The 14821-nt window shown below is 37.5% G+C and overlaps 1 protein-coding gene and 1 long non-coding RNA gene across 2 annotated transcripts; one reads left to right on the top strand and one right to left on the bottom strand.

The window, feature by feature from the left end:
• Positions 1 to 1406: 1406 nt before the first annotated feature.
• Positions 1407 to 8348, top strand: LOC148725965 (tRNA wybutosine-synthesizing protein 5-like). Its single transcript, XM_088731044.1, has 10 exons — positions 1407 to 2029; positions 2856 to 2922; positions 3603 to 3725; positions 4634 to 4677; positions 5057 to 5149; positions 5851 to 6018; positions 6102 to 6177; positions 6327 to 6386; positions 6655 to 6726; positions 7351 to 8348. Exons 1-10 carry the CDS (start codon positions 1605 to 1607, stop codon positions 7495 to 7497), a joined length of 1275 nt encoding a protein of 424 aa, XP_088587170.1. The 5' UTR covers positions 1407 to 1604; the 3' UTR covers positions 7498 to 8348.
• Positions 8349 to 11530: 3182 nt separating this feature from the next.
• Positions 11531 to 12866, bottom strand: LOC148725964 (uncharacterized). The gene is made up of 3 exons (XR_015990329.1): positions 12680 to 12866; positions 12353 to 12415; positions 11531 to 11753 (listed from the first exon to the last, which is right to left on the bottom strand). It is a non-coding gene; the product is annotated as an uncharacterized LOC148725964 (long non-coding RNA).
• Positions 12867 to 14821: the final 1955 nt, after the last annotated feature.

Below are 14821 nucleotides of genomic sequence, written 5' to 3'. Positions count from 1 at the left end.
CTTTCGCTATTGCATAAATAGCGCTATCTACTGCGAGGATCGTGCATCATACGTAGAGCCAGATTTGACTGAACAAGATCCCTGCTGTAGTGATCCAAAGAGGTCGAGACAGTCAAGCACCCGTCTGAAAGGAGACCAGGGCAACCAAAGAATGAAGTCAACAACAGAAACTAAAGGGAAAACAGAAGCTAATGAAGCCGGCAGTAGAACGAACGGCAAAGTATGGATTTACCACAAAAAGACATATCTTACGTTCAAAAGGAAGGTTATTCACTCATTTGGAGAGACATTTTATTACAGCAAGACTGCTGGGAGAAAGTGGAGCGGAAGAGAATCCAACAGCTACAGTCGGTATCATATTCGCAAATCTATGCGATTCTTGCAGGCGAATATGGAACAATGATGAACACTAATCGGCAGATTCTTACATAAAAAGCTGTTCTTTATTGTCAGAGCTAATGGAAGGCGGAATCACAGCGAATATTTTAGACTGACAACATAAATAATTTGTCTGTGTATGGCGTAAATGTTTATAAAAGTAGAGATCGATATGATTAAACATTAGGGGACTCTATCTAACGATGTAAATTCCAAGCGATGAAAAAAATGGATTGTTACCTGTTAAACTTTATAATACCTTGTTTTCTTGTTATTTCCAAGTGGTATTACCTTACCCCTCGTTGTATCTCAGATGTAGGTAAATAATTCCCAATAATGCTTTTGATATAGCTTTAGTTAATGAAAAGACATTCCTGTATTTAGGGCTTTCTTTTAAAGACTGAAAATAAACATGAAGAACAAGTTAGTTCGATTTCCATTGGAATGGATACGGACTCATTTCTGTTAAGCTGTAACCTCCGGAGGTCGTTTTCACGAAAATCAAGGGAAGCCAACAGATTATTGAATTGAGCAATCAGTATAATTAACCACCACAAAAGTTTCATGCAATGTGTACTAAATTTACAGGATTCAAAGAACTTATAACTCCATGCATCGTTAGAAAAGCAAAATCATCTACTCGTGTTCTGATATTTTAGGTAGGTAGGGAGTCAGACAACATTTTCCGCTCTCCTCGTACAATCGACTGCCATTACTTAACCGGTGCGAATCTGTCTTTCCAAGAATATTACAGGAAGTATATAAGTACTTCCTATTGAGGGAAAAAAATTTCTTCCATTGGCTTCAAAATGGTACAAAGGAGCCTGGGGACAAATTTTTGGAGGGTTTTCTCGCTTTGATGTCAAATCTTCGGAGAGTCAGTCACACTTTGGAAAGGGTTTTTTCTGCATTTGGCGCCGTAGATCCTCTCAAACTCTTATTTTGGAGTTTTGAACGAAAACAACAGGGTGAAAAGACTCCAGTCTTCCCATTCCGCGCGGTCCACTCCATGCTTTTAGTATTCGCTCCCAGATCGCCAAGCGCGTAAATTAGGAAGGAAGTTTCAATTTGAGATATACTTTCAGAATTCCTCGACTCTTCTTTGTTGTCTGGTTCACCTTTCCAGGGTGGTCAGCCGAGTCGCGATTGCAAAATGTTTTGGAAAACATCGGGGAAACGAATTTAAACCCACTTTATAGCGTGAAAGCTGATTTACATGCAACAGAATGTGGAGTATGAAGGGAACACGAACGGAAATCATCTTTACTGTATGGTTTGTGTTTGTCACAAAATTAAACGCTAGTCAAGGTAATTTGGAGGGACATCTTAAGCCAATATTCTCACACGGCAAGAGGGTCGAGGTAGAAGTTTATGATGGATTTCCAACTGCGGAAGAATTCTACAGAAGATTTGTTGACGTTCCAAAACCTGTTCTTCTCCGCGGCGCAGCGAGACTTTTTCCAGCTTTTTCATTATGGAATGACGAGTATTTTCTTTCCTTTACCGAGAGTGAGGAAGTTTTAGTAACGGTGGAAGTTGATAAAAAAGAGAATCGTTTAGCTCCTGGGGAAGATATACCGTTTGCAGACTTTGTACGCGATCTACACTCTTCAGGGAAGTATATGATAAGTTCAGTTCCTGAATTTCTAAGGTAATTTCCAAACGGAATTCTTACCCTCACAACAGGTCTTTTAATGCTTAATGTTTACATTCAATGTTCCACTGATTTCTGCATGTAGCGTTTCTTAACTCTCAGAAGTGATAGACATTTAACCTCTCCCTATAATATCCATACATTATCCAGCAAACAGGTAATGAGAATACTCAAACTTTTTAGGCAGAAGTTTAATATCTTGCTCTAACACCAGATTCTCGTAACTGATTTACAAGGAAATCTTTAGCAGCTTAAGAGGAGGATCGACAATCAGATCTTGGGAGTTGAGGGGTTGATATGAATTTAAAATTCTTGTTTGAAGAAAGACTTCTCCTGAGTTAGCCACAGTACTGTAAATACTTGAAGCAGCATGTTTGGGGAACAAGTGCTGTACCCCCCTACCCCCTTGGTATAGCCTACCTACCTACCTCCCTCACCTTGTTTTTATGGATGGATGATTCTGTTCCAAATGAAGAAGTAGCAAGACACATTCGACTATGTTTCCCTACGCTTCTTTCATGCTCTAGCTGCCTCTTGTGTGCTTTACAACAGAACAGATCACAGTCAAGGCTTCTTTATTTGTTAAACATTTTGAGAAAAATGAATAACGACTTTCCCTCCTGCCCCCCTTAAATGTGTCCCCTTGTCTTAACCTAGATCTGAAATAACTGCTCTAATTGACTAATTCCAGGAATTATGGTAACTACTAGTCTCACTTCAGAGGGTAGACAATGTGTCCTTTTCCCATAGCAGTTTGTTTAACTGTAAAGAATTCCAAACAGCTGTCACCACTGATGGCTTGCACATTTATATTTTATGCTAGGAAGGATATTCTTTTGCCATTTCCAATAGCTTGTCATGACATTACACAAGGAAACCTTGTTCAAGAGGTAAGTTTATGTACCTGAACACCGAACTCTTTTGCTTTATTAGGGTATTGTAACTGTTTTACTGCACATAACCAGTCTTACCTGTGGGAGGTGTTATGATTTTAAGTTGTTTAATGGTTTTCCTTTCAACAGAAGAAAGTACTGGTAGTTATTAAAGGGACATCATTCAAGTAATCATACATCATTCTCCTTTTGTTAGTTTATGTGGTCTTTAACTCAGTAATTTCCCATGGTTATTGTGGTGGGCCAATTTTGCTGTGGTTTGAAGTGAAATTCAAGTCAATGATTTGAACCCTTGTAAAATCATAACATCAGTATGTGCATTCTCCATACTGTTCTCTTTACATTTCCTGAGGTACTGAGAGGAGAATTTGTTCAACAATCAAGGGTTTCTTTACTTGGTGATCATTTTCTTTATTCTGGTGTTCTTAATGTGTGATTCAGGGGTGATATTGTATGTGAAAATTAGATGCTAGCCATTCCTAGGGGTTAAGGGATAAACTAGTTTTTATTTAGGTTTTTTTTCTTTTGTTTGGCAATAACATTACCATTCATGATCATAGTTCTTTAACAAAGGAAAGCAAAAACTAAAATTTGTTTTGCAATCATTTGAAACTGAAATCATCTTAAGCATGAACATACACACTCCTCACTGATGATGACAACTACTCTTTTTTCAGATATTGTGGTTCAGCAGTGGAGGCACCAAGTCTGTCCTTCACAATGATCATGCAGAAAATATCATGTGTGTGTTTCAGGGAACCAAAGAATTTTTCTTGATAGATAGTGCATATCAGGAGCAGGTATTAAATTGTTTTATGTTAAGGTTAGGCCTTGTAAATATTGAGTTTCCTGTGCACTAGGCCCGGTCTATGCCAAGGTTCTGCCATTCAACACTAGGCCAAACTTTGGCACACGTGTGCTTTTATTCCTTGTTAATTTTGCTTGTGTTCTTTGGATAAGGATCGTTTAAGCAGACACACATTGGAGGAATAGAACCTTAAGTAATCATATTGGATATTGTAGCAATTTTTAAGGTTATGAACAAGGATACTTGCTTGTTTGTAAAGATTTTTCATATAACAGTGTGTTGAATGTAGTTTATTACATCCATTTTGAAATCACTGGTGGTCCCTGTAATCTGATTGGCTCTAATTGCTGCGATTTATTCCCAGATCGCACCATTTTTTGCTCTAAATTGCATCATTTTATGCTTGACTGAGTTTTTGACACATGATGTCAAAGTCTTTCTGTTTTGCATACAAAATAAGATGTAAACGCATTTCTGGTTCCACTTTTTATTTAAAAACCAGCTCAGCACTGCATCAGTAAAATATTTGAATTGACCAAGTCCTGTATTTGGGCAATTTCAAAATGGATGTAATAAAGTGGTAATTGAACCTCATGTTGTGCAATTTTGGTCTGAAATCATACTTGTGATTTCAAATTAAACTCGTGCTGTACACTCGTTCGATTTTGAAATCACGTGTATGATTTCAGCCCAAATTGCACTCCACTCAGTTCAATTACCATTATTAATCAGATCAAATAAAAGTGGAATTGACACTGAATTGACAGCTGTTACAGGCTCCTTTGAGAATGTAGTGCTGCAATACCTTATGATCTGGGAGATATTTTAACACGAAAGACCATTCATTTTAAAATCATTGGCTACTCTTTGTAATGATTTGTTTGGTGTCTTAAAATGTAGGTTAATGTGACAGAACGTGGTTATTCTGAGGTAGATGTTGACAGGTTTGTATAATAACTACAAAAGATAAATATTTCCAATGTAATATACAGTTATCCATAATTAGATAAGATGTGCAGAACACATAAACTCGTTGTATATAATTGAATGATGTACATTTGAGTGCCAGGGGTTGGGGAAAATCAGTGTTATCGATTTCCTACCTGTTTGCAACCTTCAAGTTATTCTTAGCTTTCAAGCAGCCTTTTTTAACTGCAGAAACCAAGTCAACAACAAGTGTGCCCTGCAGACCTTTTATTGAAGTTTTGAGACTAAATTTTTGTAGGTTTAGCACCTACAATTTGGATTTAATTTACATAACCAAGCCAATAAATAGTGGCTTGTAATGTCATAATCACAATAATTGCTGCTTTACTTTTTAAGGGTGGACCTGCTTAAGTATCCAGGGCTTCATGGAATAGAACATCACTTTGCCTTCATTGAGCCTGGTGATTGTCTTTATGTTCCTTTTCTCTGGTAAGTTCTCAGTTTTAAAGATTTAACATTTTACATTCCCTGACATCAGTATGCAAATTCTCCATACACTTCCCATGATGCAGAAGAAAACAATTTCTTAAACATGCTTAACCCTTTAATCCTTTATACCATTAGGATAGCATCAGTATGTGTATTCTCCATACTGTTCTCTCTATGTTTCCTTAGATGCTGACAAGGAGAATTTGTTTAACAATCAAGAGCCTCTTTAGTTTGTGATCATTTCCTTTATTCTCCTGACTTTAATGCTTGATTCAGGGGTGATATTGTAAGGAGAAATTGGATGCTGGTCACTTTTAGGGGTGGAAAGGTTGAAGAAGTCTTTTGTTTGGCCAGGGCCGTGGCTACAGAAAAATATACTAATCTTATTTATCAGTCGTACCCATTTCTTTAAAACAAAATGCTAGCTAAATGGATGTTCCACCACTGAGCGTGATGTCATGTTATAGTTGGTGACTACTACGGGTAGGTCGGGCTCATTTGCACCCTCTCGGGTGGTCCTCTTTGATTACGTGTGAATCTTTTATCATGATCGCTTAGCTCACCTTGCTTGTTGTCAGCTGTTGCTCAAGTGGAAGAGCTTATGAAGGTTGAGGTTTGAAACCAAAGAAACTTTTTTTTTTACTTTACGCACACTGACGAAAAATTTATAACATTTCTCTGAATATGTTTTTCGTTACTAGGGTTCATTATGTGCGGTCCTATGACCTCAATATGGCTGTGAACATTTGGTGGAGGCAGGGGGTGAAAGTGAACTTCAGAAACTGTGACACGGAACTAGGAACAACCATTGAAGATTTGACTTTTATTGGGTTTGGAGCACTTCACAATGCACAGCAAAAGTTGATCAGGTTAAACATTCTTTTACAATTAAAAAAATTTCCATTTTGACAGAAAAGAAACGATTAGTGAAATCAACGCTTTTTCTATATAGAAACCGTTTACTTGAGGCACTGAAGTTACGTGGTGACAATATTTCACTTGAAGGACTTCAGGGGTTCTTTAATCAAGTAAGTGATGAGGGGTAACTTTTTACTAAAGTTTATGATGAAAAAATCGCTCTAGCCAAACAAACATCGCTTTCACGGTTGTCGGAGAACGCTATGATTTCAATACGGAACGTTCTTTTCTTTATTGATGTTGTATTTTTTTACTTTAGCCAGATGTTTTAGGCCATGACGTACACTGGTCTGAAGAAATGTTTAACGTCCTACAAAAGGTGAGTGAAGAGACCCTCCACTCTTCTTTGGAGCTTCTAATCGTATCGTTGTACTCTTCGAGTTTTTTCCTCACCTTGCGCCGATTCTGTTTCTTCGAGAGGGAGACCCCAGGTGGTCCTCTGAATTAGACACATGTGCTGTGACGAAAAAGCTGCAAATAATTTTGTCTTCGTTGTACTCGCTTGTTCGTGAAAGTTCTCCTATCTTAAAGCGAAGATTCGTCACGAGAACTCCCACTGATAACTTTCTCTATTTGTTTTGCATAAGTTGTTCAATGTCATAGACCGGACACAAGATGACAAGATGACGTCCGACGACCTGGTTCACTTAGATAAGGAGGTTTGCTCTTCTTTTTTTGGCATAAAGCATACGAACTTCTTTGAGACGTTACTCAAGCGGGGGGAGGAAGGAGATTGTGACAGCGTGAAGAGAATATTTTCTTCTCATCCTCATTCATAGCTGTGTATTGGAAATTACGAAACATTTGGGATGTTCGAGGAATCAGACGTAATCTTCTCGCACGTAGCCATTCTTCTCAGATGACGAGGGCTTTCGGTTCCATCGGTACGAAGCGAGTAGGGCTCAACACTGATTTACCTGATTATCCTGGTTATTAAGATACTGTTGAGTCACACACAGGTCACCCAACTTGAGGTTCAGTTACCCCGCCAGATCGTCCAAGCTTATTCAGTATGCTTTCCGTCTAGCGGAAGGCGCCGTGAAAGCAAACGGTTTTTTAGGTAATCACATGGTTCTCTGGGAAGATGGAGGGGGGGGGGGGGTTAGTCGTCGCTAACACAGTATGAAGGGGGTCTCTAGAAAATTGACTTCCTATGAAGGGGAATCATTTGAATACCACAGAGCTTTTGGAGGAGGGGATCATCCGACCCTCACCCTCAGGTGATATATAATGACCAGTCCTAAATCTCACTCGTTTCTGATATCATCTTTGTTTACGTCTAGGATTGGGAGCACATTCGTGTGTTGGTAACTGATTTGACAGATTTATCAATGGCGGAAAATGACATGAGAGAAGAGGAGATGACGTCGGAAGCTGAACAATTTGGAGAAATGAACCAGGATGAATCCGATTTACATACGGAACTGTGACAATAGTACTTAGGAAATTTTCAGTTCGAACCAGCGTAAGTTTGGCTCTGAGAATCAGGAAGCTAAAGTTAAATGCACGTCTTGACCCTTTGCGCCCTGACACGAGCATTCATATTTTCCACGCTATTCTCTCAACAATTCCCAGGTAAATAAAATATTCAATGAGCTGAGCAACTTAAAATAGATAATAAATGATTTAATAACTGAAAGAATGATTTCTATGATATCTCTTTTAAAGACACGATTATTCAAATGTTTAACCCCTCAGGCTTATATTGCCACTAGCTCTTCCAGGTAATTATGTCTTGATCGCTTTATTGAAGCTCAGTGTTCCTGTTTTATTCTTCATAAATGGTTAAATTTTTTTTTACCTTTTGTCTGCTCCGCCTGTTTCAGTTCGGTTACGAATATTGTGCTGCTGAGAGAAAAAAGAAAATCATGATTTCGTTATAGTCTTTGTTTCGTCAACACAATGAATTATTAACTTGATTTCCTGATTGACTTTGATTGACACTAAGTTACGCAATTAAGCCACGTGAATAAGTCTGCTTTCAGTTCAGATGTTTAGATGTTTTTGATTCGAAGTTACGTTCATGCTTTGCTGACCTGTCGCGCTGACCCGTATTCTGTTCTACCCTGATCTGTTATATCTGTTGCTGACCTGTATACCGTGAAACAATCCTACGAGACATCGCCAAAGAAGTAAGTTATCAGTGCTGTAATTCTAGCTGATAGTTTGACTCGTGTGTTCATGGTATATCGATAGATTCTGTTCAGTTTCTCAAATGTAGTTCATTCTCTTTTCTAGATCGAATAATAATATACTGGAATAAATTATACGATTTGCGTAAGCTAGTTGAATTGCCTGTTTGGTTTATTGGACCAGTCTTTACCTCTTTACCGTTTGGGAAAGGCAGATGGGCTCACTTTTTGTAATTCTTCGTATTTACTCAATATTTATTAATTTATATACTAACGATATTGATTTGTTATATGCGAGATAAAATTCGAAGGAAAGAACTTGAAATTCTCGGAAGTAGCGCCGCTACGGTTGTCAATTTAGCTACTGTAGAGTTCAGGTTTTAGGCCGTTGTACTGTTGGAGAATTGGTGCTAAATGTAGCCTACGAAAAGTTTGGCGCAGTTGGTTTCCATTTTGGTATCCGATGCTACACCCGCCCGTTAGTTTGTTTACAATATTTGTCCCTGAACAAAAACAGTCGTGTAAACACTTGTTCAGAAAGGCGATGTGGTGTTTCCGAGCGAGGTTTCTTGACAGTGCGTTAGTAGTATAGAAATGGAGGTATCTAGCGCAAAATGTTTATCTAGTTTTTTATTTATTGAATTTTATGCTATCTATAGTTTTTATTATTGAATTTAATGTCGTGCCAGCCCATTTTTTTTTTACTGTGGTTTTATAATTGAATTTAATGTCATACCAGCACAGCATAAGTAAGATGCATTAATAGTATATGTTTCAAAATTAGTCCCTACCTTATCAGATAAAACTAAATATGTACTTCATTATAGAAATTTACAACTTTGTATGAGTCTAGGATTAAAAGTAAAGAAAGTTCATAAAGTTTTACAATTCAGTCAATAAAAATGGTTAAAACCTTACATTAATTTTAATACACAAAAGAGAGCCAAAGCAAAGAATTCATTTGAAAAAGATTTTTTCAAACTAATGAAAAATTCAGTCTATGGTAAGACTATGGAAAACATTAGAAAAAGACAGTTTATAAAATTAGTTACAAATGAAAAACAAGCCGCTAAATGGTCATCCCGACCCAGCTATATTTCAAATAAAACTTTTGGCGAAAATACATATACATAGGTCAAAACATAGTATCACATTAGATAAACCGAGTTATGTGAGTATGTATATAGCATTAAATTCAATAAATAAAAAACAAGGTAAAAAATTTGCGCTAGATACATCCATTTCTATACTACTTACGTTGATCAAAAAAATGCTTGAGGGTTTGTCTTGGCCCACGAAATTGAAATCTTGACAAATTTCAAGTGCGGATTGGCTTTTTTTAATGTATGGCGGTAAAGATTTGGCGAAAGGTGCCATATTTTTCCTTAATAGTTAGAAATGATTTCGGCAAGACAACTACAGGCAGAGACGTCGAGTTGACCTGAGTTGTTAGATTTGTGGATTTCAGTTACAAAGAGAACACAAGAAGTCCAAGAAGTGGTAATGGTCAGATTCGTTGCAGTAACCGGCAATTGTTGTTTTGCTGTAAGGTCGTTAATAGTGTTGGTGATAATGTTAGGGTCGGTGGAAGTAAGATCTTTATCATCGACCTTTTTCCTAAAAAGAGGTATTGGAAAGTTGCTCAGTGCAGAAAACTGTCTGCGCGCTTTCTTATACTCTTCACTGCTGTCCACTACTCCGGAGAAAGGTGGGACAATTTGGTGTCATGATTGGCGTGAAGCTTGTTTTTTCCGTCTTTCTTTTTTTTTCATGATTGCTTGATGAAAAATCTGGAGGCGAACCGGCCCTGTGGGGAAAGTCCATTTAGACTTTCGAATCTGAACTGTCTCGAATGTATCTTTGTTCGAGGCGTTAGAGTGAAAACATGAACGAACAATTTCCCCGCGTTAGTAAACCCAAACTAAGCTTGAGAAGATTAGAACCGATTACAAATTCAAAACACCCTGGGGAAGGGTAAAGCCGCCATCTTTAGTTATCTTTGCACCAAGTTCCAGTCCTCACACCTGAATATTTACTTCCGTTTCAATGGGTTCCAATCCTCGTCCTTACCTATTCATTTCCGTTGCGGTTCGAATACCTATTCATACTGCCACAAACTGTGGCGTAGCTTCGCTCCGTTACAGAAACCGCCCCGAAATCAGGGTTTTATGAGTGAACAAAAGCCCTAGCCGATATATTTTTTTTTTGTGCTTGTCCAAGAGCCATTCGTTGTAGTGTAGACATAGTATGAGACACCTTATTTTTGTGATTACTGGCACAAGGCCAGCACGCGTCACGTCATCATGTTGTAAGTAGGGTAGTCCGTAACTTCCGAAGATATCCGGATCCCGAAGTGAGAGCAATTAAAAGTGAACGAGGAACCGAAGTTTATTTTTTCTAGCATCACATTGCATTGTGGAAGGGCTATTTCCAAGATGGTGGCCCCAAGTCAGTGAGTGTTTCGTGGACAAGTTTACCGATGATAATTCCGCAGTCACATGTACAATGCAACTAGGTATGCTATCCAGCACCTGTAAGCAAATGTCCTCTTGGAGGACTATTTTGAACTACTCTACTAATATTTCGTGCTCGTTAATGGAGGCCTGTATTCCGTATGGTTAAGTGGCCGGAAGCCAAGTCGAAAATAAACCAACAAAAAAATTAAATAAATTATATGATTTTACAGTTGTTTAAACCGAAAGTATTTGTGGATAAAAGAACGCTGCGAATAAAGGAAGGTGCCTTTCAAACAATAATTTGGTTTGGTACCTTCAATTTACAGACCCTTAAAAATGAGCAGATTGGTTACTAAAATGGTCTGTTTGTTCCAATTTACATTTTAGCTCCCTCTTGTACTGCAACGCACTCCCGAAATATCTTTAGAACTCGTGATCCTTAATAACCCCAATCTTCTTTCCATTCCTATTCTAGTTTTATTCCCTCTCGACCCTCGTTATTCATTTTGTTATTTGTGGCATTTTGTACCAATTTGAAAAAATGTTTTGCCATCCTTTTTTTTGCACCAGACCAGAAAAGTCATATTAATAAAATTAGAAACCTTTCCCGAAAGTACTCGATTGTTCCAAGATTCATTTATTTCTTAGGTAGTTTATTCATCTGTATTCTTTTATCAAATTTCTGCTAACCAGTAGCCCTGGTTAAAATCTCGCAAGTAAAGCAATTGTCCACAACGCTTGAGGAAACAAAGAAATCTTTTTCCATGATATCATCCCTGTCATTTATCTGTACTCAGATTAGTGAAAAAAAAAAAGAAAAAAAAAAAAAAAACTGGACCGCTGATATGATTTTAACAGATCACATACAATAAATATTTTCGATTATAACAGCCTTTATTGAATTCAACCTGCTAGGTATATTTTTACGTTGAACAACCTGCATTTTAATTTAATCATGCAATAGTGCAAGCGAACGTTAAATTATGATAAGCTGTGCTGTCTTCTGTTCATGTGAATTCATTTCTTTCGTTCCACTTCACATCCCAGCTCACGGGCCTGTAAGCAGATGTCTCTTCGGTACTGAGGCTGCTGTTGAGTCTAAACAAAAAATATAAACAGTAGCGAGCTCTTGCGAATAGTTATCTTGCAGGTGTTTACAATGGTTGATAAGTATGACAAAAGATATTTGTTCTATTTTCAAGTGCCATTTCCATATACTGTCCTCGGTTAGGGGATTTTGGTAAATTTTTGGGTGGTTAAATAGTACTTTCTGTATACTAAGAATCCAAATTTCATCAGAATGTCTTGCACTCTTAGATGCGTGAGAATTATCAACTGGTTGACAGAGGGTGTGGCTTGAAAATTCTGCGGTTGTTCACCTTTTTTGGACTAACGTTTTTTGCGTTACTTAGAAACGAACTTTTGCGGCTACAGATAATAGAAGTTTCTTCCGTGAACTAATATTCGAAATTTTCGAGAAAGAGTTCAACAGGAGGAGCGCATGCTATACAAAATCATGCGCTCCTCGCACCGGCCCTTCTGCAAGTTACGTCAACTTGAGAACTTAAAGACACTCTCCAATCATGATGCTTGGCGGGTTGCACACAACGGATGTAGCACAGTGACAGAAATGAAAAAGGCAAAACTTAAACAAATACCAAAAGAAGCTGTAAGCTACCGATCATGTCTACACTCACCTCTTCCAAACTACTGCGGTCGTTCATCAAGATTGTGGTCAAGTCTCTCGTCAACCCCTTTCTCTACAAATAGTTTAGTTAAAACGTCGTTTACGAGAAAGAAGATATCGAGTTTTACACAAGTTTGATCCTTAACTGAAATGGACAAAAGTTTAGCTTACATCGAAAATTTAACTCGTCCAAAAGAAGATGACAAACACGTAAACAGGTTAAAAAAATTAACAAAAAGAGTAAGTAATTATTATGATAAATTATAAAATGATTTACGTGGGTTTTGGAAAAGATTTTAGCAGAAGAGAAGCAAGTATTTTAAGATAACTAATTTACCACTCCAGGATGAGCAGGATTCACGATCATGTCTTCGACCAACACCAGATAAGGGAATGGTATCAACATCCAGGTCGCTGCGATTTTCATCTTGCTTGTGTCAGGCTCACTCACTCACTAACTTCTGACTTTTTTTCTCAAAACGTTTCGCGTATGAAGATATATAAAGGTGCGTCAGCCAGGGTAAGATGTATCCGGCTGTTAAGGAGCTCTTTAGTTAGCTCTAAGTGGAGAAAAGTGATGAATTTATCCGGCGGCAATAAGGCCGTTGCCTTTTACATTCATGCCACTACAACGCGATAAATACCTATGTGGCCAGAACGTTTCTGCTTACTTTTAAAAAAAGTGACTATTTTTCTTTTCAGAAAATATATTTAATTGCTTCTAATCGAAAATGTAAAGATGAAATAAACAATTTTTAAAAATCGAGTTTCCAGATGGTATCGAAAATGGTAACACTTTGAGACCCTTTGAGCGCATCGAATGAATAATAATTGACAACGCCTTGGGATCAGTTTGAAGCTGTTTTCAGGAAACAAATACGGTCCCTTTCTTTTTAACCCGAGTTTTATCCGCAACCATACAAAGATTTCTCGAGAACTCTTTCATCTCCATTCTCAGTTACACTTCTAAAAATTACGGAGGTTCGCATCAGCATCTTTGATCAGCTTCTTACTCCAGCTTCAACCTGTTCCATAAATAAGTCATAGACCTTGAGGACTGAAATTTACAATAGGTTTATCTATGGAAATTCGTGTGGTGGCCGATCACTGCCATTCGTTTTTTTAAAAAAGTCGGCGTTTAAACATCATTTTTTCTAATAAAATGTATTTAAAATGAATTGAAACAAAATCAATTTGACACAAAAACAAAATTGTAATTGTAAAAAATGCATTTTTCTTTTTAAAATAAATTTAAAACAAAAAGAAAGCAAATGTGGACAGATCAACCCAACTGGACCCAATTATGCCAAAAGTTATGTTTGCATAGAACTTTTCTGTGTGACGTTAGGCTTGAAAGTGAGTTATCTTTAGAGAAACAGAATTTTTAATGCTTATTGAGTATATATAAAACTTGAGTTGTTTATCTCGAAATGTTTTGGATTGTAGACTTCTCTAACGATAAAGCCCCAATGTGTTGCAGAGTCCAAGCACCTGGTGCGGATTAGCCCACGAGAGGAATATGCTTTTAAAAGAAACGGCGAATTTTCTTCCTTCTCAGAAAACTTCTTGGAGAAAATCTTCCCAAAGTTTCATATAGATTCACGTAAAACGATCCATAAGTGAAGCCAAGTCTGGAGATCGAACCTAGGCCACGGGCATTCTCATCACCGCGCCATCCCTGCCCCCATCGGCTTACCAGCGTATTAACCCACTTCGGATGTCGAGAGAATGCGAGAGCATTTATAATTGGACAATTGGATAGGTTCCTGCAAACAGTCTTGACCTGTAACCCGTCGCTTAGCTGTCTGCTGTGTTTACCAAATTTATCCGAAAAATATGTGACCAGAATTCAGTTCTGTGTGTACTTTTAAAAAATGTAAAACATATCTGGAATATCTTTGAGTCTTCTAAAGAACGAACAATAGTATCCAAAGGGAGTACCTCATTGTTTGTAATTCATCGGAAGTAGCTAGGTAAAAGAACTAGTCATGCTACTCATTAATAGAGCTCTCTATTCCATATTGTCTCTTCGCCGGAGGCCGAGCTGAAAAAGGAAAAAAAAAAAACTCCCTAAAATTATCATTTTGCAGATGACAGAACCCACAGTGTTCCTTTTTTTGGTTAGATTAGCATTCCGATTCGCTACCGATGAAAATGCTTTACTTAACTTTCTTCCATGAAATCGATGAATGATAATCGTGCTAAAAATAAAATTTTAACTTTTATTCGTTCAAATTCGTTCGCGCTTTAAAAGGCTCTCAGCAGCTGATAGTTTTTATTCAAAACCTTCGAGTGTGGCATTTAGTGCGAATTGAAATTCTTGTTATCTTTGTTTTTTTTTACATCGGAATAATTTTGGCGCGTTTTAATTTAAAATGTTTGGTTGCTCAGCTAAGGTGGGATAGATGGTAAACTAAAATAAGTAAAATAACAAAATTGTCTCGTCAACACTCGATTGTTTCAAGACTCATTTATTTAT

The sequence above is a fragment of the Stylophora pistillata genome, chromosome 8, assembly GCF_964205215.1.
Source record: "Stylophora pistillata chromosome 8, jaStyPist1.2, whole genome shotgun sequence".
NCBI classification, from domain to species: Eukaryota; Metazoa; Cnidaria; class Anthozoa; order Scleractinia; family Pocilloporidae; genus Stylophora; species Stylophora pistillata.
Note: the sequence above shows the minus strand (reverse complement) of the source record. Positions and strands in the feature narration are given on the sequence as shown.